The sequence below is a fragment of the Camelus ferus genome, chromosome 3 (genome assembly GCF_009834535.1).
Source record: "Camelus ferus isolate YT-003-E chromosome 3, BCGSAC_Cfer_1.0, whole genome shotgun sequence".
Lineage (NCBI taxonomy): Eukaryota > Metazoa > Chordata > Mammalia > Artiodactyla > Camelidae > Camelus > Camelus ferus.
This window is the reverse complement of record NC_045698.1, coordinates 43199497-43227126: the sequence shown is the minus strand read 5'-3', so window position 1 is coordinate 43227126 and position 27630 is coordinate 43199497. Positions and strand designations below refer to the sequence as shown.

General features: G+C 37.6%; 1 protein-coding gene and 1 long non-coding RNA gene across 5 annotated transcripts in view; one reads left to right on the top strand and one right to left on the bottom strand.

The window, feature by feature from the left end:
* The first annotated feature begins 207 nt into the window (after positions 1 to 207).
* On the top strand, positions 208 to 25035 carry LOC106729806. 3 transcript variants are annotated; one of them, XR_004317159.1, is made up of 7 exons: positions 208 to 302; positions 10746 to 10820; positions 11536 to 11668; positions 12924 to 13292; positions 16334 to 16421; positions 19646 to 19900; positions 20797 to 25035. It is a non-coding gene; the product is annotated as an uncharacterized LOC106729806 (long non-coding RNA). The 3 variants fall into 3 exon arrangements; XR_004317156.1 differs by lacking the exons at positions 208 to 302; positions 10746 to 10820 and having other exon boundaries at positions 11409 to 11668; XR_001366216.2 differs by lacking the exons at positions 208 to 302; positions 10746 to 10820; positions 11536 to 11668 and having other exon boundaries at positions 12520 to 13292.
* Positions 5316 to 27630, bottom strand: part of CWC27 (CWC27 spliceosome associated cyclophilin) — a 202776-nt gene continuing 180461 nt past the window's right edge. The window contains exon 14 of one of the 2 annotated variants that reach the window (XM_006186085.3): positions 5316 to 9471. In XM_006186085.3, coding sequence (XP_006186147.1) covers positions 9309 to 9471 — 163 coding nt within the window. In that variant the 3' untranslated portion in view covers positions 5316 to 9308. The remainder of the gene's footprint in view (positions 9472 to 27630) is intronic. The other variant, XM_032473067.1, reaches the window with a different exon arrangement.

Genomic DNA, 27630 nt, shown 5'->3' with positions numbered 1-27630 from the left:
GTGAACTCAACTGTTTTTTTCCATCTGATAAATAGGTGACTCACTTAGCCTTGGAGCACTAGAATGACTTACCAAGATCATTAATTACATTTTCCCATTATGTAAATATTGTGTTCGGAAAGGGCTGTGGTGGGCAGTGCTGTGAAATGAGAACAGACAAGCTGTTCTGCTTACCTTCTGGGCTTCTAAGTTTATTGCGTAGGGTTACTTGACTTTATGCAGTTTCTATGAAAATCTGCATATCCAAGAACACAGTGAATTTATTTAGGAGCTTATTACCTAAAGGAATAATTAAGTGATGGGTAAGAAAAAAAATTTTAATCTCATTTTACCGTTTTAGATTTGCATGTCTAGTAGACGCTTTTCATTCTCTAGCTTTCTGCTTTAGGGCAGCATCTAAGTCTGATTTTCAGAAAACAGACATTGGAATTAGTTGGGAGAGCTTGTTAAAAATCAAACAAACAAAAAAACCCCAGCAAATTCTTGGGCTCCCACCCCAGATCAACAGGCTTGTCATTTCTGAGGCCTGGGAAACTGATTTTAACAAGTTTCCTGACCTTCCACCTCCTCCAGGGTGGTTTGGAAACACATTAATATATTTATGGTTTCATGTTCCATGTTGTTTCTCTGGTGGGGGGAGGGGGAAGGATTGGGAGGGTTGGTGGGGGGGAGAGAAATTGATTGATTCTCAGTTTTGTACCACACCATGAACAAAGAGAGTAACCGCTGTTGGAGGTTCTTTCTTTGTTGAAATGAACAGAAGGCAGTTCAAGAAACCTGGGGTGTATGTTTGTAAAGGGCACAAAACCGGTTGTGTGGGCTGATAAGCCTGGGGCTGAAAATATTTGAAACTGCAGATTTGCAAAACCCTGAATTGCAAGGTTATTTAGAATATTTTTTTTTTTAATGAGTGGGCACACACTATCATACGACTATCATAGTTTGAAGCCTAGTGAATTGGAATTTGTGACTATTTATAAATAGAAACTTGATTCTTATCAAGTAAGATATTTGAAATTAAAAAAAAAAAGTGCAAAATATCTAAACCAAGAAGTGAACAATCCAAGGTTTCATAAATGAAGGATTTTTAAAAAAATAGAAATTCTTGAATTCAGCCATTAATTGTGCCTTTTAACAGGCTTTTATGATACTAATCTGTCAGGTAATACAGGTACTGTATGATTTCTTTTAATCTCATCTAACTTATTCATATCCCAATACATCTTAGTTTACATTATATGCTGTATAAAAGTAAATGTGGGGCAAGTAGAGTGGTGGTGGAGAGTGTAGCTCAGTGGTAGAGTGCAAGCCTAGCATGCATAAGGTTCTGGGTTCAATCCCCAGCACCTCCATTAAAAATAAATAAACTAATTACCTATCCCCCCACAAAATAGAATTTTTATTAAAGTAAGTAACATTGAAGTATTGTCTTAGACTTTTCACTGAAGTTGTGTCTACCTGACAACTTGAATCTAGCATTCTCAACCCTTTCATGAAGTTGGACTTGAACAGAAATCCATTTAATTCAGGCGGCTCGCAAATGATTAGGGAACCTTATACGAGAGTTGTGTTTGTGGTCTCCAAGTTCCCTCTGCCTGGGCCTGGCTGTGGCCTCTGGATGGAGGTTGAGGGGAGGGGTCTCTTGGGGATTCCTTCTTGGTTTACTAGTGTGGTGAGGCTGACGGCAGCTGCTTTCCCAGGCCTCCAGACTTCCAACCTTGGGGTGATGTGCATTCACTCCCTTGTCTAGCCCATCATGACTTCCTGTTCTTTTTCTGTAATGTTTTTCAGATCCACTCCTTCCTGTTGCATTCCCAAGCCCAATTCTGGTCCAGGCTCTAATTACCTCACACACACCTGCACTCTCCTAACATCCTCTTTCCTGTCTACAACTTTTCCTCTCACCGTTATTTTTTTTTTTTCCCTTTCCTTCACATAGTTGTTAGAATCCTCTTCCTTAAGCATCATTTCCATCACACTCCTCCTCTAGCAGCTCCCAGTTGCATCAAATCCAAGCTCCAGGTCTCTGCTTCAAAGCCCCCTCTCACTGCCTAGACCATTATCTTCTTTACAGCTGGACTTCACTCCAGCCAAGCAAACGTCCTGACACTATGTCTATACACTGCTACAACATCTGGTTAATACAGTCAGCTCTGTCAAATCTCCAGTTAATCATCTGGATGTTTTGTCTACAAGATGCCAAACATCTGGATTGACTGAAGAAATCCACTACATTGATGGAGGCTTTAAAAAAAAAACTGAATTAACCAGATGTTTTGGCATTATGTAGACATATCACTGTCTCCTACATTTGTCTTAGTGGCTTGTCTGCATAACGTTCTCTCCACCTGGAACCTGACCTCTGTCCTCGATGCCATGCTCTTTCTTCTTTTCATATTATGGTCAGAATTCCCTCTACCACAAAGCAGTTCTAGATTAATCCCACTAAACCACAATCTTGATTCATTCTATCACTCACTTAGTTTTTACGCATAGAATTCCTTACAACTGAAATCACTGGGTTTTGTGTTTTTATTCTGGGGTGTTAGTCTCTGTCTCTACCCACCGGATTATAAACTCTATAGGGAAATATAAGGTCTGGCTTATGTACCGAGAGGCATGGTAGTCCAGTGGTCAACTGAAACTCTGGATTCCGTCTTGTTTTAAAATCCAGCTGCTCTGCTTCCTGTGTGACCTGGATAAATTATTTAGCTTTGCTAAGCCTCCTCCTCATTTCAATAGAGATAATAATAGAGCTTGCCTCATAGAGTTGTTTATAAGAATTTAAAGAGTTAATACAGATTAAGTGCTTAGAAGAGTGTCTGGTTTAAGAGAAGTATCCATTAAATATTAGCTCTTATTGTTATAAGCTCTGTGAATGCCTGGTTTTCTTGTGTATTCTTTCTTTTGCCTGTGACAGCTAGATAGGTGAGGTGGCTGTTGCTGTTCCCACGAGAGAGAAGACTGATATTAAGAGGTTAAATCATTTTCCTGTTAAATCTGTTGCAGGTCTGAAGCCTTAATAAGCCTTGCTTTCCACACAGTACATGTTGGCCCTAGGTTCCTTCTAGTTTCAGGAATTGGAATGTTGCTGTCTATAAAGGCTTTTGGTAGAAGTGTGTTTTCCTACAGACCAGGGTTTTCCCAAGAATGGTCTTTGGAGCTCTTCCACCTGTGACAAGTGTCTTGTGTTAAATTGAGAAAAAGATAATGTAGTAAGGTTTTCCTAAAGCTAACTTTATTTAAGCGTTACAGCTGTCTGTGAAACTGAGGTTGTATCCTTCCTTCATTTTAACTGTAAAAATGTCCTGACTTTATGAAGTGATGGTGATATTAAATGATAAAGCATGGAATGGCCCTGTATTGGACCTTGTTGGGGGAGGGTGCTGGTTTATTTACTCATTCAGCAAATGTTCATTATGTGTCTCCTTCTTGTTAGGCAGGTTCTAGGCACTGGATCCGTAGTAAACAAAACTTACAAAAATCCTGGTCCTTGTGGAGGGCATTCTAGGCTAGGAGATAGATGATAAATAATTAAGTAATTAAACCTACGTAAGGCTCAGTTTTCTTATCTGTAAAGTGGTCATTAGAGTCTGTACTAACCAGAGAGTTGTTTGTGAGAGTGAAGTAAGTTAATAAGACAGAGTGCTTAGGAGTTCATAGTGCCACTGAATATAACTGGATAGGGAGATGAAGAGAGTCCAAACATGTGCAGGTGGGGATGGGTTGCAATATTAAAGTAGAGTGGTTACTGTAGAACTCACTGAGGAGGTGCCACTTGAGGAGACCTGAAGGAGCTGAGGGAGCTGGCCACTTGGACACCTGGGGGACGAGTGTTCTGCGTAGAGAAATTGGCCAGTGCAGAGCACCCGAGATGGACCACTCCTAGGGCATTTGATGAAGTGCAGAAAAGATGGGTGCGGAGAGCGATGGGGAGCCTGGTAAGGGAGGAGGTCAGAGGTTGAGGGGAGGGCGTGCTGGTTATCTAGAGCCTCTAGATCATTCTAAGGATGTGGGCTTTTACTGTGAATGAAATGGGGAGCCATTGAAGGATTTTGAGCAGAGAAGTGTAACAATGTGATTTATGTTTTAAAAGATTTCACTTGGCTGTTATGTTGCTAATAAATTTGGGGAAACAAGGGCGAAAGCAGGGAGGTTGGTTAGGGCACTTCTAGAGTAGTCTGCATGGAAGACTAGTAGTGCAGAGTGGCCAATAACGGTGAAATTCTGGACACATTCTGAAGGTAGAGCCAACAGATTATCATAAAGGACTGATGCAGGGTGTGAGACAAATACAGGAATCCAAACTATTTGGCCTGAGCAACTGGAAAACCGCACTGCCAATAGCAAAGATGGGTGGAAAGCGCAGGTGAAGGCGGTCTGGTGGAGGCAGGGCTGGCGAGTGTAGATGAGTTCAGTGTTGGACATGCCAGGTTTGATGGGACATAAAACCCACGTGATGGACGTTAGGATACTTCAGTCAGAAATACACCCAGGCCTCACACAGTATCATGAGCAACTTTTCTAAATTAATTCAAAAATCACTTGTGGAATTCTTTGGTTGCTTGGGAGATAGTGCCCATTCTTAATCAGTCTATTCATTTATATCAATAAAGTAATATAACTTAAGAACAGAGATAAAATGATCACATTCCTTTTACCCTAAATAAAATGTTACCTCAAAAATTGCAAATTAAAGAACAATTTATGCACATCACACAAAAAAGAGGAAACTCACAAATTTTAAGTTTACTCATAACCGTTGAGAATTCACCACAGAATATATACTTAGTCATTTACTTTCAGTACATGCCCTTCATTTAAAATATATTGTTATTAAAGCATTTGAATATTATAATAAAGGTTCAGAAGATAAATGGGAAAGTCACTTGGGAGTTTTCTGCTCTCAAAGTTATCCTGATTATTAACAAAGTGCTGGAACTTTTGCAGTGATTATTGTTTTTGGTGTTGTGAGAATGAGAAAATAACAATTTTCTAAAAGAATAAGAACACCTTCTTTTTGACTGGTGCTGTGAAGAAAGCCTCCAGAAGATGTTTTTGCTGATCAAATAGCATGAATTCATATCATGAGCTAACCTTAAAGGGATAATTCCCAGCAGATGTGGAAGAGAGAGACCAGATTCCTGTCTGCATTTCATTTAGAAGCCAGTCTTCTCTTCAGGTAGGATTCTCTATTCCTAACCCCAAATGCCTTCCAAAAAAAACTGATGAATTTATACATTATCAGTGATAGGGAACAATTCAAAGAAAAACTATAATTAGATCTCCTTCCTTCTTCCTTTCTCATGCCTTCCTTTTTTTTTTTTTTTTTTTCCTGTGAGATTTGGAATAAATTGAGGCAAAAGCAAAAGGAAGAAATGTGAGCCAAGTGACTGGAAAACTCCATCAACAGAGAATCTAAAGATACAAACTAGTGATAAAAAGCATAGGGTGCTGAGGATGCTACAACAGATGTTGCTACAGCTTCACCCAATCATGTGAAGTAATCACATAAAACAGAAATACTCTTGAAGATTGTGACCTTGAAAAAAGGTTAAAACCCTTTGTGAGTTCTTATAGTGCCAGTGCGAGAGTTACTATGGAAGCTTTTAGCAACAATGAAACAGAATGGGGAAAACGACCAGTTGTATCCTGGACCTACTTTTGGTGGCTTGAAATCAGTTATGGTGAGAGTATTTATACCACAGAAATCCTACAAATCAGGGCTTTCCTTTCTGTTTTTTTTAGGAAGCCAGTTAATCAGCGCACCACTGAAAACAACTGTGCACAGGGATGAGCAAAACCCTTAGCACCTGTGACAAAGATATTCATGCATGGCTTTGTCAAGGAAGATTTTGGGGAATAAATGAGTGTTCTTTCTACCAGCAAGGGACTTCTAACATCCATCTTAGTAATATTTGGTGTTGTATTGTTTCTCTAGGAACTCAAATTTCATCAAACCCCTATTAGAAAGAGTTTCTCTAAAGTATGGCTCCTGTTTCAGTTCTCTGCATTAAAAGCTAACAGGAGAAAGGAGATAACATATATGGGACAGGAAAACCTCCTGGTTTTTAGTAATTAGAAGTGGTACCACCTGATAAACTGTAGAGTCACTGGAATGGAGTTAAAGTCATGGAGAAACCAGACTTTTTTTTTTTTTTTTTTTTTTTTTGTGAATGACAGCGTTAAAGAATGTAACCCCTCTTAACTTCTCTACACCCCGTACATACAAATTGCTTATACTGATAGAACCCTCAATGGTAACTCACTTCACACATTCATTTTCTTTCTTGTTATCACTAAGATTAAACAGCATGTTGGGGCAATATTTGCATTTATCTAACCTTTTCCATTCAGGCCCCAGTGATACCACAGAACAGGTTTATGTACCTCACACGTCAGATCCTATCAAGAAACTTGGTAGTGACAGTTTGATAAGGACACCATAGCTTATTGAACTTGTTCTAAAAACAACAGCAGTGAACCACTCATCTCCTCACACGTTTTAATGACCTTGTTCTAGGGTGTCCCCATTTTTAGATACAGCAGATGCACTGCTGGCTGTGTGGCCTCGGAGCTGCGGGCCTGGGATAACGTGGGCTTTGATATTATACCACTCAAACATTCTCAAGAGATCTGTATTTCCTTCAATTACCTATTGAGAAAGGAGAGGTCTAGAGTTAGTTTTGACTTTCACCTTGCCAAAAGTTTCAACCAAAGTGAAAAAATGGCTTGTCAGAAAATGAGAAAAAAGAACTGCCAGGAGTTGTTTTTCTGTCTGCTCTCCAGAGTGCCCGGCAGAGCCGTAGACAGTGAACAGGAAGGCTGACAGACTTCGCTGTCTCAGGATAACATCCCTAGGGTTAGCACATAGAGGAACATAAGCTCAATATAAATATAAAATTAGAGTGAACTGTAAAGGATAATTTTCTTATCTGTTTTCGTTTTTTTTGTCTTTGAACTTTCTTTTGCAGTTCACGTGGCACAAACATGCTCTTGTGAAATTTCCAAAGACTTGACTATAAGCACATTTAATACCATATATAACAGATAATTAAACCGTATTCTTAAGCTTTTGAAAAATTATTATTGCTATAATTCAGTTAAATTCAAAGTGGGTTTTATTATCATGGTGGAATTCTTCTAGTAAGATTCTAATCTTGGTAGAATTTCAGATTTTTCTGCTCCTTGCAATTAAAGCAGGAGAAGGAACATTCAGCCAACCTGAGGTTTTAATTTTGTTGTTCAGTTATCTTTCTAAACTTACAAACATTACTCTTCTAGTTGTGTCCCAGAGGCCTGGGGCTCTCTCTGTCCTTGGGATGAGACCACACTGGTTAAGGGGACACATTCTAGGAGGAATGGTAGAGAAACATATGGGGTACTTCAGCACAAACAGATCCAGTGTTTGTCTTGAAACCAACAGAGACTTTGTGAGTTTAGAAAACATTTTGCTTTGTGAACATCTGAAATACAATTGATATTATCGTGGTGAGGGAAAGACAGAGCACATTTCCAAACACTGGCTTATTTTTTGGTGGTTTTGCGTCTGTTCCCCAGGACACCTTTATCATATCCCTCTCCTCCTCTCTGAAACTGTCTCCTACTTCTGAAGCCAAAAAGAAAGGTGTTAGTATTGAGAGTCCTTCTGTCTTCTCACATCAGATTCTAGCTATGATGATAAAGAACAAATTATGAAATATTTCAGTTATACCACAGTATATAGAGAACAATATAAAGATTGATTACCCAACATCTATATTAAGACATAAAACATTACAAACACAAGTGAAGTGCCCTGTGTATTCCTTCTGCCTCCTCAGAGGTAGCCACTATTTTTATAGGCATTTTTATACTTTTACTATATGTGTTCATCCATAAACAATATATAATGCTGAGCTGAGTGTTTAGAATTCTTATAGAGGTGGTTTCCTTTTTTCACATTATTTTTAAAGCTAATACCCACAGCTCTGGCTTACTGATCTTCACCACTACAGTGTATTCCATAGTATGGATATACGGTAGCTTATTTATCCATTTTTTTGGTTGATGCTTTAATGGATATTTAGTACAGGTCTCCTTGAGCAGTGTGTGAGAATTTCTTTAGGGGACAGACCTAGGATTAGAAATTTTGGATCACTGGATATGAACATCTTTAACTTCACTAGATAGTGCCAGTCTCCAAAGATTGAATCACCAGCAGTGAATCCAGCAGCCTGTTTAACAAGCCCTCTCTGATCCAAGTTTCAGATCGAGTAATCTGGATTGGGGTGGTGGTGGTGGTGGGTAGTGTGGAAAAAATTTGCATTTCTAACATGTCCTTCAGTGCTGCCGCCACTGCTGTAGTATAGTATCTGGGACTACGATTTGAGAGCAAGTGCTCTAGAGAATGCCTGTTGGATTCCATTTCAAAAGAGAGAGCCGATGAGACATTATCTGAAAAAACGTGGCTGGTGGGAATTAGGTAACTGAAAGTTAGCCTGTGGTATAATTTTGGCATTCAGTGTAGATAATATACAGTAAATAACCAGCATGACTGATTGACATAAAAGGCTAAAGTTACATTCTTAGTAAGTTCTCTTGCCAGACTGGGACCCCTGCATGCCCTCCTGCTGTTGCTGTGCTGAGAGGGGGAGGGGAGTGGGCAGGTGGCCTGGTGTCGGGCCAGGGTGAGCAATAAGCTTGGCTGACACTACTTGTCGTGTGTTGAGTGTCTTGACTGCAACAGTAAAACCCAGGCATGGGCCTAGATTCGGGTGTGAATATTTACTTAGGGGTTCCTTAAGATTTAACCCATGAGACTATTGAGTCTTACTGATGGGGCTATTTTTAGATATCTACATGCAAAAGAGAACATCAATCTTTATATTATATAATTCTGAAATTATATTTCAGAGTTAGTACTGTGGTAACAGAATGGCAAGAAGGTTTCTTTCAAACATTCTTTCTGTAAGAACTTCTTACAAAAAAATCCTGAAAACGAAGCCGTCACACATTTAAGGGTAAAAAGACACAGATAGGTTTGCACGTCTGCAAATAGTTAACATGTAAACTGGAAGGAAAGTGATTTTATTTGCAATTTAGCAATGTAAAACGTCAATTAGGGGGGAAAAGGTACCAGTAACAAAAAGCATTTGCTTACTTATTTCACAGTTTACATAACAAGATAACTGTTTTTCAAAACCAGACAACAGGTTCAAAAATACTCCTTTTCACACCCGTAAGCGATGCTGTCGGGAACAATGGCTGTTCGGAGGCCATTTATTGCAGGCGCATTTCCAGCTAGTTCTGGTTATCATTACTCCATTTTATCGTCTTTCTTTTTTCTCTCTCATCAGCTTTTTGCTTTCTTCCCGTCTTCTTTTATTCACTGGATTCCGAGGATCGTAGATTTCAAACGTGTCTGAGTCTTGCATGCTTGCGTCTTTCACTTTTCTCGTTTTATCCTCAAACTGAAGTACATGTGACATCCTAAGGAGGGAGAGAGACGGTTCACTGACTTGGCATGAGAACTCAAAGCAGAAATACCCTCCACGGCACTATGCTTGGCATGATGAACCAACGGGCACCGAACACCAAGACGGGCTTACTGTTTACTGGTGCTTGTGCCACATGGAAACCAACTTCTCAGAAAACACTTAAATTTGAAAAACATGTCTGGAGTTTGTTTTGTTGGTTTGTATTTCTAGTAGTGAGTCTCTTTCCCTCAGTCTTCACTTAAGGTTCCTTCCTTGATGGGAGGTTAAAAGAGTTCTACCCTCAAGTCTTCCTTTAAGTAAACTCAGAAAATTCTGCCAGCTTACTTTAAAGAGCACGTTCACTTAGCCAGAGGGAGCCAGGATGCAGAGCAAAACTGACAATAAACCAGCCCTATCTGATTTTTTTTTCTTCAGTAGTTAAATGGGTCAAGTGTAGGGAATGTGTTCAGAAAATTCCTGTTCAAATGGTATTATGACTCCCTTTTCTGGGGGAGTTGATGGCTTTAATTTTTGTGTGTGTGTGCAAAAAGAAACTAAGCTTTTGGGCACAGCTCCATGGACTAACATCCTCCTCTTACTGTTGATTACAACAAGTCTAACCACCCTGCTTTCCTACTTTATCAAATGCTTACTGGTCTTAAGGTATCAGCATGTGCTTGAATCCTAAGTGGTCATAAGCTGGCTATGCTTAGCAGCAGGGAAATATGTAAGTGATTAGTTCTGCCCCCATTAGGAGGTGTCAGGAATAAATAGGGAAGTCCAAAAACCAGATTCCGGGGCAGCTGAATGAATCTGAAAAGAGAAAAGTTCAGTTTTTATATATAAACAAAACTGCTAAGGCTTTTCCCACTAGTTATTAAGCAGTTTTTAAAACAGATGTACCCAGCACTTTTCTTTATCACAGCAGATAGGGCTAAATTGCCTAAAGGATTAGCACTCCCCACATGCCAGTTGTAACTTTCAGATGAAACCCAAATATTGCAGTGATTTCTTTTTCCCTGTAAAAGCAGAGATTGGGCAATAGGCACTAGCAGAGATCCCCCACCCTTTTTTCTTGCAGTATTGAAAATACTGAGTGAAGTTTACGTATGTTAAAAACTCCCATGGATATACTTAGATTTTGAAGAATCCTAAAAAGATTTTGGGAGGGAAATGAAATGTTACAATATTAGTGATACTGCAATTCCTAAAGGCTCAGTAGGGTTGACTGTTCACCAGTGTTGGTAAGTTGAGTCTTAAAACCATTCCCACCCCTTTCCATTCCAGAAAAGCTTATTGGAATGCAGTGAGCATGAGTGACATTATTATATGGATGATGTAAGTCTACTTCAGTTTACTGAGGTAAAGTGCATTTGCATTTCTATACTTTATTAACAATACATTATTTGCATCAGATTTCCTAACATGACACATCACACATGAGAACTGCTGACTTTTTATACTTCCATGACTTTAACTTTGGAAACAACCTTATTTAGAAAATGCATTATAGGATTATTGCTTATTTAGATGGAGTCCTCAGAGTCTGATTTTCTTGTGCTTTCAATTTCCTACACTGTATAAGTATTAGCTTCTGAGAATAAAGCAATCTCTAACTCCTAGAAAAAGGTGATTGTTCTCCAGCTATGGTAGCAAGTGACCACTAGAGCCAGATTGAATCTATCAAATAGGACTTAATCAATTAATGATGGCTTGCCTAGGCCAAAATGATCAATGATAACTCACTTCAGTAAATACACCTCTGAAAGCCAACTAATCAGTGACAGCCTCATAGTTGTGAAAGTTGGCCAGTCAGTGGCAGATTCACTCCAGTGAACATACTTCTGAAAGCCAGCCAATCGCCGACAGTCTCCCCTGAATAATGGTACTTCTGGGGCTGATGTCAATCCCTAAACAATCCCTAATCCCAAAATTCTACGTGAGATTTGCAACCTGCTTTGCTCAGAGAGACTGTGCCTAAAAGCACGCTCTTCCTTACTTAAGTAATAAATTAAGCTTTTTTTCCCCAGATATTGAGAGGTGGTCTTTTTCTTTGATACTCTTATAATCTGTGCAGCATTCCCCACAGCGTGCACGCCTTAGAAATTCTAAGCGTATTGCCACTGATGAGGATCAAGTTTAGAAGTGTGGCAAGACTGTACTGTACGTATCACACGTCATGGGGCGCCCAGACCCTACGCTGTACTTCGGTAAGTGTTCAGCAGCTTTCCAAATGACTCGTGCTGATGCCTAAGCCCAACTCGGAAATAGCTGGAATTACATGCCCTTTAAAACAATTTTATTCAATATTCCTATGATGTTATAAAAAACCAGAAACTACTATCTTAGTTAACTTAATACTTTTCCATTAAAAACACTACTATTTTAAAAATCGTTCCTGTCTCTGCCCCAAAATACAGATGGACTTTTTTGTAATATTTGTTTCTAGTAGGGACTATCCATGTTTCAAAAATGACTACCAGAATTTGTCAAATAAAACCATAAAAAGGCACCTTCCTCCTTTCTATGCCATGAGAGAATCTTGCAACTGTTGGATTTAGTTCTTCTGGTATAGGAAGTGAAATCTAGACATGTGAACAATAGCACAAAGTCTACAGAAAGAAACAGACATTCCTACAAATCTGAAAAAACAGAAAACTGTAAGGTAAAGTAGCTGTCTTTTTCAACTGTTTGTTTCATACACCACTGCACTAAAAAGTCCAACATTTTGATTAATAACAAACCTAAACCCAGGGGAAAGAAGGGGCTATCGGCTTACAAACTACTTCAGCTTTAATATCATAATACTTAGTATGGCTGGTTTCTCAGCAATAATATTTAATCTTTAATAGAAATAAAAACATAATCAAAATGCTTCACCCTTTTATCTTTCAACATGCTTTGGTCACTTCATTTTAAAAAGAAAAACAAAACAGTTATTATGATTTTCAGCATAATAAACTCCTGACCTGTGTGCCTCCATAAATCACAGACTGCATGAATTGAAAGCATGCCCACACTTTATAGCCTCCTGTGGGAACAGACATGCAGACTCAGAATAGAGACTTAATTCAAATGTACCAATAACTCAATACTATCCATTCTGTGGCTGGTCATAGAATTGGCCCAGCAAGAGCAACAGCAGTGAATTGTTTTGAATTACACACTTATCCTTTACATATGAAAATTTTAGAACTCGTTCTGTTGATGGCAAAGACAAAAATTTAGTTGTGATTAATAAAAAATTTTACGTAACATCAAATTCTCAAATAAGAACACTGACTTTAGTGGTTATAGAAATACGGAGGCTTACCATCCTCAGAGGTGTGTGGTGGCAGTTCTCCGCTCTGTACATCCCCTGCTCAGCCAAGGCCCTGCTTTACCTGTATCCTGCTCACATGACTGACCTTCCCTCTTTAATCAGAAGCCTAACAGTGACTGCCTACATGTTTGCCCCCGCCTCAGCTGCTGACTGTTCTAATGCTTAGACCAGAAGGGCTCCACACTGCCAGGCCGTCACAGGGAACCATCTGCCCTCCGGTGACTGCTAGCTCGAGGGGCTGTGAGGCACGTGCCCCTCTGCTGGTTTCCCTGGTAACCGGTGAGTCAGCCTGATGCCAGTTCCTCCTATGAATGGCGATCTCCTTCTCCACCCCAAGAGCTGCACCCTGCCTGCTCAACACGGTGGGCTGTCGCTCTAGGACCTTTTGCGTCTGACTTGTAAGATTCCCTATCCAACAAATCTTGGACGTCGCTGTCTCTGGACTCTTTCTTCGGACTTGCGGCTGGGCAATTGCAAGGTTCACAGGCCTGTGGGGTGCAGCCCACCAACAGGTAAGTTATGTTTTTGTATGAGACTGTGGAATTATAAACAAAAGTAAATACGTGAGTCTTTGATAGGGACCCACACTTTGACTAACCTCACTAATTTGACATCCAGTTTTTAAAGTTCTCATATAATTGTGAAATAAAGATATGACAGCAATTAATATTAATGGGGAAAGCAAGAGAGGTACTCATTCTCCAACATAAAGTAGTACAATGTAGAATTCAACTTTAACAACTCATTTCTGACTGAAATGCATTTAACTTACTTATATTTGTGTATACGTATGTATATGTGCTTATATTAATGTAAACAGCTTTTTCACTGGGATTTCTATAAATCACTCCTCATTTCCGAGTCTCCCTAATGTAGGGATTTACACCCTACCCTTAAGTTGTCGTAGGTGTCCTAACTGTTCTGTGTACTATTTCTCCTTCTAACTTCCAAAGGTTCTTAAAAAAAAATCTTTCTTACACGTTTCTTTTATAGCATTCCTTTGAGCAGGAACTGTCGGCTGTATTTGACTAAAATCCCTCAGCCTGATCCGAAAACCCTCCAATGCTGGATCCTCCTATCTATCTCACCAACCTTGTTTCTTTCATCAGCTCTCACCATTTTGTAATTGCCTGTTTACTTAATTGTGAGCAGACCGTCAGTTGTTGGAGGCAGTTTGAGTCTTGTTCACAGCTGAATTCCCCGTGCTGAGAATGGTGATCTGTGCTGGGAATCAAAGCCTTCAGACCTTCTGTACCAGCCAGGCCATCTGGCTGGCACTAGCTGGTTTGCTCCACTGACACTCAACCTCCTTTCGTGGGCAGGGACTGTCTTTTATTTCTACGATAAACTTCTAAAATGTCTAACAGGCTGTGCAGAAAGTGGCGAGCTCAGCACAGGTCCACCTTTCATGACCTCTCACAGCTCGGCACACCCTGATGGCTGTGTTTCTGCTGCTCTCAGGTCAGTGACGGCTAGTTTTGATTCCCCGTAGACTGTGGTGGGAGCAGGCCTTATGTGCTTTCCCATTTCCTCTGATACCTAATGTAGAACTAGACAGGATTTCTTTCAAAGCAACGTTTCTCAAAGTCTGATCCTAGAGCCCTGTATCAAACATGGGCTGCACAGCAGAATCATCTGGGTAGTTTCAAAAGCCATGAATGCCAGGCTTCCACCTCAAGAGGTACTGATTTGATTGTCCTAGGACGGGTCCCCGGCATCAGTGATTTAAAAGTTTTTCCTGGTGATTTAAAACTGCCGCTGAAGCTAAGGCCACAGCACTAAAGTTTAAGAACCTTTACACTTTCAGATTGATTGATTTCATCAGCCATTTGTTCTGGCCCCTTCAGAGATGAAGAACAGCTGGTTCCTACTGACAAACTACTCACGTACTTAAAGAAGCTTAAGTGGCTTCTGAGCCTAATATTTTAACTAAATAATCTCAAGTGTATTATCCATTTCTTATATATGGTTTAAGGATAAGGCAAGGAGCTAGATTTAATTATTCAATAAACATCAGAGCCTTTTAACATGTAAGACCCAATATCATACACTGGGGGACACAAAGCCAAATATGACCCAGGCCCTGGTCTCCTAAAGTGAACAGTCTATTAGGGAGATGAACACACAGACACCAGAGCAAAGGTACATTTTGGAACTGCCAGGTGTGAGGCAACAATAAGAACAACACCCTCTGACACAGCAGCCTATAAAAAGCTTTCACATGTCTGATATTACCTTCACAATAACTACAGGGTATAGGCAGGAAGGGTGTTACCACCCATTTCACAGGCAACCTGAGAGATTTATGGTCAAGACACTTGTAGCTGGTAAGTAGTTGACTAGGTATTTTGTTGAAAGTCTTTAGAGGTGACAAACTTTCATCTTGTGAAGATGTATTTAACTTTAGGAATAAAATCAAAAGTTAATTCAGTGTTAAGTCTAGTGAGTAAGTTTAAAAAGTCAGATTGGGTAGTGCTTATTTTGGAATAGAACATTTTGAAAATGCAACTATAAAGAGATGAGAATAATGATTTTTTTTGTGGCTCCAAGACTAGCCTTTAAAGCAGTTACAAAAGAGAAGAGCCAAAAATGTCTCGAGGCATGTGGGAGGCTCTTTGGGAAAAGGCACCTATTAGGTGAACACTTGCTTAAAAAAAAGGCAATTAATTTTCAATGTAAATTTCTATCCCTTTATTGCCTTTAATCATTGCTCTCTGGAATTAGTCCCAGTTTCTCACTAGATTTCCTAAAATGGGAACATTATGTAGGGTCACCCCATTCAGTTGGAAGTCCAAGAAGGGCAGAGCCAAGGGCCCACGGCCTGACCCCGTAAGGGTGGATGTCTGGCAGTCTCTTCGCAGGCACCACATTACTAAGGTGTGCCTTGTGATTGATGATACTCAGGTCTTTTCTGTTACAGTTTTCAAAAATGCAAATTTAGCCATGAATTGAATCCTTTAGTGGTTCCCCGCTGTCTAAAAAATGAAACCCAAATTTCTTAGGTAGCCTCTAAGATTTGGCTTTTGTTCCTCTCTCTAAGCTCCTATGAGGTCTTCACATCTTATGCACTAGACACCCTGAATCACTTGCAGTTTCCTGGTTAGAACTTTCTTTCTCCTGCTTCCTTGCTGCCTCTCTGTGGTAGTACACTTCTCTCCCCACTACTAGTGAGGTGTCATTCCCTCTGAGAACCAGTCCCTGGCTCCTCTCCTGGCCTGTCTTGTACTTTTTCCACTAGGGTTAAGGTCCTCTTCTGTATCTCTCTCTAGTCTCCCTCACTAGACTGCAGATGGCTCTATTTTGTTGGCCTTTGTGCCAACACTGGTCACCAATGCTTGGCAAGAAGAATGCCCTCAATAAATGCTGAATAAATAAATGTTCCTGCATAGCCAGTCACCTCTAAAAACCTTTGGCTAGAATTCTTGTTCTGTTCACCTTTCTACTTGCGAGTATTAATATATAATTCCAAATTATATAGCAGTTATAGTTAACCCTTGGACAACACAGATTTGAACTGTGAAGGTCCATTTATAGGTGGATTTTTTTTCAACAGGAACTATTACAGCACTACATGGTCTGTGGTTGATGGTGCAGATGTGGAACCACAGGTATGGAGGAAACAAATAAGTGGAGGGCTGATGGTAAGTTACAAACGGACTTTTGACTGCATGGAGGGTGGGTGCTCCAAACCTCCACGATGTTCAAGTGTCAACTAGATATTTATAAACCCTTCAGTTTTCCAGATAAGCAACTTCTTTCAAACTCCACAATACTAGAAAAAAGGCTAATACTCTAGGAGATAAAACAAAATATTTCTACCACCATTAAGTTTATGCAGTGAAACTCTAGCACATCTTTCTCAAATGGGCCAGTTAAACTGCCTAATGATTGACATTTTGTCTTCCGTACTCAGACTTTGAAGCAAAAGTAGAGGAAAGATGCATATATTGTCCTCAGACAGCCTTCCTCTGCATTGTCTTTAGTATACTGTGTCGACAGCCTCTCATTTCTCTGTTCAGTTAAAATTCTTAAGCAACCCAACTAAAACTGGTTATTAAGTTTCTCATTCTTCCAGGGCTATGGATCAGAAACGTAAATAATCTGGTTTAAAGTTTTTTTGTGTGTGTTTTTGTTTGTTTTTGTTTTTGTTAGGAAAGGGCCTGAAAGGAGACTTGTATTTGAAAAGCAAAACCAGACTGTTTTTAAAGAAAACTGTGAGCAAGACAAAACAATTTTCAAGTTTACCCACATTTGATCCTCTGAAAGGACCACACCCTGCTCTGTATCAGAGATGGGCCACAGCATATTTCTCTGTCCATGTCACTTCTCTGGAATGTCCTACCACCTCCTTCCAACTGGTCTATGTACCCTGAACTTCCAAAGCCCAGTTTAACTCCCATTTTCTCCTAAAAATCTGACTGCCCTGGGCCCCAGGACCTACTTTTGCCTTTGGATTTCTCTAACACTTCTGTTGGAAAATTTTTGTGGACTGAAGTCAGAAGTCCTGGGTTTAAGTTAAAACTGAGTGGCTAAATGTTTCTTTAGGAAAGTCACATTGCTTTTCAGGTCTCTGTTTCCTCATCTGTGAAGAGGGGATGGTAATATGCACCTGATTTACCTCACATAGTTAGAATAAGGTTCAAACATCATGCCTAAAAATGTGTGGTCCAAACACTTAATCTCATTTTAACTTATTTTGCACTTTGTGTGTATGGGTGTTAATATAAACTGTGCTTGTATATATTTATCACTTTTTAATACTCTATTACACTGCATAGCCTTTTTCAAAATGTTTTCATGTATATTATATATATATATAACATATATATATATATATAACATACTTGATTCTACTTAACTTTGTAGGTTTATATGTATATTTTTAAACATGTCCTGTCTCTTACTAGACTGTAAGCCATTCAAAGGGCAGAAACTGTTTATAGAGTCAAAGAATTATACAAATCTTACTTTAATAGCATGATTAACATATACTCACTGTTGTATTTGTGTGTGTGTGTGTAAAGCAATCCTAAGAGGCAGAAAGAAAAAACAAAAAAATTACTTGTAGCTCCACAGCTTCTCAGTAACTACTGTAAACGTATAGGCACACTGCTTCCTGCCCTTTCTGTGCGTGTCTAAATATGTACATGTATATAGACTTGCATGGATCGTAAGGCATGTATTTTACAATTTGCTTTTCATACCTGACTATACCACAAACATCTTTTTAGTAACTTACACTTTTACATCATTGTATTCATAGTCTAATACTTGGTCCTATGGATAATTTACAATCAACCCCTTTTTATAGGATTCTTACTCTTGTTCAAATTTTCATCTGTAAATACTTCTATCCATGTGAATAGTACATATTTGGATTTTCTTATACATAGTAAGTCTCTCTCTGCAGGGTGGGGGGCTGGTTCAGCATTCTTTCTTTTGGTAGATTGTTCTTTCAGAAGTGACCCTTCCCTCTGTCAGTCCATGTGGTTGGGACCCCTTTGTTTTTGTCTGAAGAAGGGAACACATAGTATAGGCCTGCACAGACTAACCAATGACTGGATCAAGACATGGGCATTTGAATCCAGCAAGGTCAAACCAGACTGGCTCAGGACTTTTTCTGGGTTGGCCATCATGGCAATGTAAGCCAACACCCCTGCCCCTGGCAGGAAGCTTGCCTGTGAAATGAGGCCAACTGAGAGAAAACAGAGTCAGGAGACAAAAAGAGAGATTCCTGACATTGACTGAACTCTATGAACCGGCCATGTCCCAGTTCCAGTTCTTAGGCTTCCAATGCTGATACATCCGGTTTTAGTGGAAGATACTTCTATCATTTGTAACAGAAAATATTAGTGATTAGGATAAGTTCCTACAAGTAGAATTTTTAGGACGAACATGTAATTTTTAAGGTATTTCATGTGTATGATCTAACTTCCCTCCAGAAATGATACAGGTCATACTCATCGGCAGAGTGCCTTATTTTGTTTTAACAGATTGAGTTTTGTTTTCACTCCCCTTCCCCCCCCATGTTTTTGGCTGTTTGTATTACTTCTTTGGTGATATGTACATTTTCTCCTTTGCCCTTAAAAAAAATTCATCTTTCCTCATGGGCTTGTGAGAATTAATATATTAAGAATATAAAGCCTTATCACATAAAGAACAAATGACAAACTAGAAAATATGTTTGCAATTTAATTTTGTTTTGAGTTTCATTATATCCTTTTCTTCCCTCCATCTGTTCCTCCCTCTTTTCCTTCCTTCCTTCCATATAGAAGTTTACAATTTTGTATATATTCCTAGTGAGCAGTGTCTTCCTTTTTAAGTCAAACTTAGGAAGTCTTTCCTCACATTAAGTCTATGTAAATATCCAGTTACATTTTCTTCTAGCACCTTTACAGTTCTTTTTTCCCTTGTTAACTTTTTATTATCAATTTAGAAATTTCTTTCTGTATCTGGGTCAGAAAGTTCTGTATTTTCCCCAAATAGCTATTTACTTGTCCCAATTTTATTTCTTGACTAATCCACCCTGTACAGTATCCCACTGCTTTAATTACCATAATTTTCTTATCTTCCTGGGAGAGACCATTACCCTGTCACTCTTGAAAAAAAGTATTTCTTAGATTTTATTTTATAAAAATTTTATTTTCAGAAGATTCTTAGATTTATAGAAACCATTGACCAGATAGTATAGAGTTAAACCCCTTAAACCTCCAAACCAATTTTCCCTATTAAATTATTACCCTCTAAAATTAGTATGCTACATTTCTTACACTTAATGAACCAATACTGCTACCTTACAAAGTCCATAGTTCATTTAGATTTCCTTAGTGTTATGTACTAAATTATGTTCTCCCAAAATTCATAGGTTGAAGCCCTAACTTCCCCATGTGACTATATTTGGAGGACCTTTAAAGGAGATAGTTAAGACTAAATGATGTCAGAAGGGTGGGGCCTTAACCCAGGAGAACTGATGTCTTTAAAAGAAGAGACAATAGGAGCACAAGCAAACAGGAAAAGGCCATGTGAAGAAACAGCAAGAAGGTGGCTGTCTGCAAGCCCTGGAGAGAAGTCTGACCAGAAATCAAACCTGCTGGCACTTTGATCTTGGACTTCCAGAACTGTGAGAAAATATATTTGTTGTTTAAGCCACGCAGGCTGTGGTATTTTGTTATGGCAGCCCTAGGAGACTAACACATTTAGTTTTTACCTGACATCCTTTTTTCTGTTCCAGGATCCCATTCAGGATACCACTTAACATACTTATTTGTCATGTCTCCTTACGCTATTCTTGTCTATGACAATTTCTCAATTTTCTTGTTTTTGACCACTTGGACAGTCTTGATGGTTGCTGGTTGGGTATTCTGTAGGATGCCTCATTATTGGAATTTCTTTGACCTTACTCTCATGATACAACTGGGCTTAGGGTTATTGGGATAAAGATCATAATGTAAAGAGCAGTTTTCATTACATCATATGAAGGGTGCATACTATCAATATGATTTATAATGTTGATGTTGACCTTGATCACCTTGCTGACATGGTGCTTGTCTAGTTTCTCCATTGTAAAGTTATTTTTTTTTTTCCCCTTTCCATTTTGAATTCTTTGGAGGGAAGTCACTAGGTGCAGTCCACACCCAAGGAGTGAGGAGTTATGCTTCCTTACTCTTCTTATTAAAAGTTTTCTTGGCTGTTTTTGCTTACATGTTTCTCTCCCTCCTACTGGTATTTTTATTTGGATTATATTAGGTTTGTGAAATAATTTTGAGATAATTTGGTTTTGGTTAAAATTAAGCATTCTAGAAACACAGTATATATGCACATATCTACTTATGCCTATCATCGGTTATATTTCCCTTAATTAAAAAATTATGTTTTCTAAGTGGTTATTTCAGACAACTGACTTTTGTGTATTGATTTTATATCTGGCCATAATACTGACTTCTTAGAACTACTGGTAGATAGTTTTGGATTTTTTAGATCTTCAGGTAACTTGGTTTCTTTCACTCCGTTTTCTAGATAAGCAGCTGAAGAAAAGCTATTGAAGTTAGTTACCAAGCTGAAGCCTGATTCCCAGTTAATGCCTAGAAGTTTGGAAGCCTAAATAGGACTAATACTTTCACAGGTACTTTTGTTTCTAATGAAAAATACAAGACCAAAACAATTTCTGGAGAACTTGGGTAACTATGTTAAAAAAACATTTGGTATTTAATACAGTTTCAAGATTAATTAAGTTAATTAAAAATTACAAACTAATCAAAACTAGCCATATAGAGAATGACATCAACCACAAACATCACAATTATTTTTTCTTCTATGATTCTCACTTTTAATGCTATTGAAAGTAGAAAAGGCAATTTTGTCTACAAATTGTATTCTAGAAATCATAAGAAAATGTCAATTAAAAACATCTATTGGAAGATTCATTCATTTCTGTATTTCAACTATCAAGATGTAATATTTAGGTTAAAACGTTACAAACTTCTGATTTTGAGACTTGTCTCCATCACTGACTGATTACACAAGAAACTTAGGGTTCTCCTTGCACAAATGTTCAAAGTTTCTCTAGGAATTGAGACGTTAAAGGGTTAAAGTACCAGCACATATAAAAAGAAATGTGAATCTTTTTTCAACACGGAACAAGATAGTAGCGATCATAGTAATTAATTCATCTGAAGAGACAGACAAAATGTGAATGAGTGCAGAAATCAAAGTATATATGTTAAAAAAAAAAAAAAAGTCCAGGAACATGAGGTCACTAGCTTTCTTCATGTCCAGCAAAGCAGGGCAGCCTGGGACAGAGATGACTGAGAAACAGAAGAGACTAAGGAAGAGGAAGAAATCAAGGACGAAAAGATGGAAGAAGACTCAAAACAGCAAATGAACATGACTCAAAAGGAAGCCTACAAAAATGGAGACAGAAATGGCCAAAACTCAGAAATTTACAAGTTGACTTAGGAAGAAAATAGGAACAAAAAAGGAACAAAAATAAATGTCTGAACAAACAAAAATAAATATAGGAAAACAGCATTATGTAAACCAAGCAAAGAGGAAAATAGATACAGGCCTTTGGAATAAGAAAACAAAGATGAAAACCCCTCGATTTTCTTTTCCAGTTTGTTGTTCACAAGGGAAAATCTTCTTTGTTTTGAGCTGTGAATGAGTGTTAATATTGTTCCTTTAGTTTGGGATTTTGAAAAGCAAGAGTGTCTTTTGTTTCCTTTAGTTAAAGAGAAAAATTCCAAATATTACAGTGTCTTTAAATATTGAGTATCGTTGAAGCAAATGTGAAAGATGTAATTTTCAGAGTAACTTCAACAGCATAATAGTTTCTCAGCTTTCTTGCCTATCATTAGCATCACACTCAGCAGGACACGGGTGGAAAGATTTAAGAGGCTTTCCAGAATATATCTGTAATACGCATTCTTACACCTGCCCTGAGATCTAACCGATGGCTCAGCCAGTAACATTTAATCTATGGCCAATGAACTAATAAAACAACATAGGGAAGATGGAGTTCCCAGTCAAAAAGGCCTGGTAAGCAGCTGGGATCCATGGCTATCTGCCCGTCTCTCTTAAAATAAATCCATGAACAAAGCAAACTTCCCTAATGTGATTGATAGAAACTTATTTCAGGGTAAACAGTATGAAAGCACAGAGTCAACACTGAAGAATTTTCTTCATCCAGAAGAAAAGGGCAGAAAAAAGTGACTTCAAGGGTTGGACAGAAGGCTTAGAATTAAAATACTCATAATCACCTTTCCAGGCTCAGCAACTCTGACAAGGTCCTATTTATAAAGAACCATGTTGGTCTTCTGCAGCATTATTTATAGTCGTATAAGGCGAACACTAGTAGGGAACCTGGTCTATAATTGTAGGCCCTCTTGCTGCATTTTACTACTGCTTTAGAACTGGGCTAAGAGGGAGGAATGGAAGAAAAACATTAATATTACACCGACCTTATAATTCAGTGCTCTCCAAAGTGATAATACTCCTCTGCTTTACATTTAAATTGTTTTTTATCTACCCCTCTTTTTTCTTCTTCATACTAGCCTCAAGGAAAAAAGCAGTAATTCATTAATGAGACATTACTGTTCACAATAAATACCAGATCTCAAATTTGTTTTATCTCAATATTAGCAATTATGATAGAAAGTAAACTACTGTAACTTATGAGTTAATTAGGAAAGGGTCATAAAAACTATCAAACATTATAGAAATGGTATAGATTCTAATCATCTTGATTTACTGACAGTAGTCAAATATAGAGAGATTAATTCTTAAATATCACTAACAAGATGGAAGATGAGAACAAAACATTTATTTTCTGGAGCACAGATTGTTCCAGATACCCTGCTAAATACTTTAAAAAATAAGTTTGTTTGTGGAATAAATAAAATACCATCAGGAAGGTACTTTAAGGAACAGGGTAAGAAAGGTTATATAATTTATCCAAGATCGCACAGCTAGTAAACTTCCAAGCTGGCATTTAAATTCAGGTCTGACTCCAAATTCCATACTCAACCACTCTACTGTTTATATTCCTATGAAAAATTATAGGTGAATGTGGCAGGCACTTCTTGTTCAAGTTACAGAAACTGTAATAACTTTCTGAATTTTAATTCTTCAAATAATACAGACATAATAATATTAGGACCATGAACTTAACATCTTCCATGATATAAAGCAGCCAGATAATTTTTGATCAAGAATTAGCAAAGTCCTGAAGTCACTTGTTTGGCCATGTTATTACAGTTTGAAACAGCAATAGTGCTTTATTAGAAAATACTAAAAACATGCAAGCTAGCTCAGTTAGAGTAATTGTTGCAATACAAAACTCACAAATAAGAGAGAATGTCTTTGAAAACAAACGGAATCAAATTATTGAGTCAAGCATGATTGGTTATTTCTGAGATCTACTTTCCAGCTATAAGATCTTAACCAAAGTTACGTCACCTTTCTGTGCCTCAGATTCTTCCCATATAATTTGGGCATAAGAACAATATCTAGCTTTTAGGTTTAAAAATGATTAATGCTTTGTAAATGTTCAGTAAAAGTTAGCTTCTTTCTCTGACTTTTATTTCTACTCAGAAAAATGTCTCAAACCCAACACTTTACTTATCATAGTCAACTGAACTATTTGCACACAAAGAACAAAACATTATTACATTTAACTTGATTATATTCTCTGGCATTAATGGAGATAAAGGATGTTAATAACCCAGAATGGCAGGTGGTAGAAAGATTATTAATGAATGTCTTTGGGAGAGGATTTTGTGACTTGCATTTATACATAGCCATCATAGATGTCTTGGGAATTCGCATCATGAAAACAGTAAGATGCTGTCTACTCTGACTTTGTTGAACCTTTTGTTCAGTACCATGGTGATGGAAAAATTCTGATCAAACATCTCATAAAGAAACCCAAGCCAGAAAATGGCAATCAAATACCCAAATTTCATGCTACTTAAATTCCTCATGCTACTTACTTTGCACATGCAATCTTTTCCATTACTTTGAAGGTAGGAGGTTCATCTAGAATTGATTACTTCCTTTTTGGCACTAGGGCCACAATTCCGGTAGTGGCCACCTGCTAAATAATGAGGGCTTTTTATTGATTCCATGGTCAATTGTCTAAGCTTTTTCCAGGTGTGGTTAAGTAAAAGAAAATAAGAATGTAGCACATTATCCAGTTGCTTAAGCTTTTAAAGTAAAAATTTAAACGTTGAACAGTAAAGGTCCAACTTGCTTACCAGATATTAAATAGGATTATATTGCTACAGTAATTTAGCAGTGAGGTATTGACACAGGAATAGATAGAAAAATCCATTCAAAATAATGAAATTGACCTCTAAATATACATAAGACTCTATTTAAAGGATATTTTTAGTATCAGTGAGGGAAACACAGGATTATTCAATTGTAGTGATTAGTAATTTTCAAAAAGTTATAACATTAACCTAATATACCAAATCAGTTCCAGATGATTAAAGATGTAAAATAAAAATAAAACCATAAAAATAATTAGAGAAAGGTATAACTTGGTATTTATATAATCCCAGGATTACAAAGACCTAAAGAATGACAATGGACAGAAAATATGAAGAAAAGACTGGCAGAGGTGGCAATGCAAATTTAAAACTCTATGTTGATGATACTATATATAGAAAACCCTAAAAGCTCCACAAAAAATTACTAGAGCTAATAAAAGAATTCAGCAAGGTAGCAGGATACGAGATTAACATACAAAAATCAGTTGCATTTCTTTACACTAACAGTGAATCAACAGGAAAATAAAGAAACAATCCCTTTTAAAATTGCATCCAAAACAATAAAATACTTAGGAATAAAACTGACCAAGGAGGTAAAGACTTAAACATGGAGAACTATAAAACATTAAGGAAGACTTCAAGAAATGGAAAGATAGCCCATGTGACCCCTATCAAATCACCCAGGACATTTTTCACAGAACTGGAACAAATGATCCTGAGATTTATATGGAATCACAAAAGACCCAGAATTGCCAAAGCAATATTGAAGAAAAAGAGCGAAGCTGGAGGAATAACCCTCCTAGACTTCAGACTATACTACAGAGCTACAGTAATCAAAACATTGTGATATTAACATAAAAACAGACATATGGATCAATGGAAAAGAATAGAGAGCCCAGAAATAAACCCACAGACCTATGGTCAATTAATCTTTGACAAAGGAGGCAAGAATATACAATGGAGAAAAGACAGTCTCTTCAGCAAGTGTTGTTGGGAAAACTGGACAGCCACATGTAAATCAATGAAGTTAGAACATTCCCTCACTCCATACAAAAAAAATTATCTCGAAATGGCTTAAAGACTTAAATATAAGACAAGACACAATAAATCTAGAAGAAAACATAGGCAAAACATTCTCTGACATAAATCTTAGCAATGTTCTTCTAGAGCAGTCTACCCAGTAAATGAAAATAAGAGCAAAAATAAAATAAGACCCAATTAAACTCATAAGCTTTTGCACAGCAAAGGAAACCATAAGCAAAACAAAACTACAACCTATGGAAGGGAGAAAATATTTGCAAATGATGTGACTGACAAAGGCATAATTTCCAGAATATATAAACAGCTTATACAACTTAATGATAAAAAAACAAACAACCCAAGCCAAAAATGGTTAGAAGACCTAAAGAAGCATTTCTCTAATGAAGACATATGGAAAGCCAATAGACATATGACAAAATGCTCAATATCACTAATTATCAGAGAAATGCAAATCAAAACTACAATGACGTATTACCTCATACCAGTTAGCATGACCATCATTCAAAAGTCCATGAATGATAAATGCTAGAGAGGATGTGGAGGAAAGGAAACCCTCCTACACTGTTGGTGGAATGTAGTTTGGTGCAGCCATTATGGAAAACAGTATGGAGATTCCTCAAAAAACTAAAAATAGACTTACCATATGATCCAACAATCCCACTTCTGGGTATATTTCTGGAAGGAACTCTAAAGCAAAAAGATACATGCACCCCAATGTCCATAGCAGCACTATAATATACAATAGCCAAGACATGGAACCAACCTAAATGTTCATCAACAGATGACTGGATAAAGAAGTTGTCATATATTTATAAAATGGAATACTATTCTGCCATAAAAAAGAATAAAATAATGCCATTTGCTGCAACATGGATGGACCTAGAGATCATCACTCTGAGTGAAGTAAGCCAGAAAGAGAAAGAAAAATACCATATGCTATCACTCATATGTGGAATCTAAAAAAAAAAAAAAAAAAAAAAGACACTGTGAACTCTACAAACAGAAACAGACTCACAGGCTTAGTAAACACTTATGGTTACTGGGGAGAGGGGGTGGGAGGGGATAAATTTGGGAGTTTGAGATTTACAGATGTTAGCCACTATATATAGAAACAGATTTTTAAAAAGTTTCTTTTGTATAGCACAGGGAACTATGTTCATTATCTTGTAATAGCCTTTAATGGAAAAAAAATATGAAAATGAATATATGTAGGTATATGCATATGTATATGACTGGGACATTGTGCTGTACACCAGAGATTGTAATTGACTGTACTTCAGTTAAAAAAACAAAACTCTACGTTGAAATAAAAAAACCAAAAACTTCCATAAATGAATTGTAAAAATATTTAAAACAAATAGTATCCTTAATATTTAATAGCTTTTGTATAGCAATAAGGAATATATAATCATATTAGACTATACAATTAACCACCATCACTAAAACAATAAATGTAAATAGCCAAAAATTAATATATTTAGAAAGTTTAACTTTACTAGTAAACAAAGAAATAACAAATAATGCAAAGTAGAAGCTGACAAAGATTAATATGTGTTATTTGGGATATACTGTAACACATACATACATAATTCTTAGAATAAGGAGAATCCAGCAACTTCATACATTGCTGGTACAGGTATAAATGATTCAACTTTCTGGCATGCACTTTGGCAAAAATGTCATAAGAGGCATACCTGAGTTGACAAATCAGAGTGGTTTGGGGAGGGGATAGGCTGGAAAGAGGCATGAGGGAACTTCCCGGGGTGATATAAGTATTCTGTATCTTGTTTTGGTGGTGTTTACATGGGTGTATATACAATTATCAAAACTTATCAAGGTGAACAGAAAAGAACTGCATTTTCTGATCTATAAATTATACCTCAATTTGAAAAAAAAAAAAAGCATACCTGGCTCAGCAGTTTTAAATCCATTAGCCTAAGGAAATAATAGTGAGTTTATAAAATATTTAACTCCTGGATTATTCACTGATGAAGGCTGATAATGAAAAGCTGTATGAATTTTTCCATTCTTGGGAAAAGTG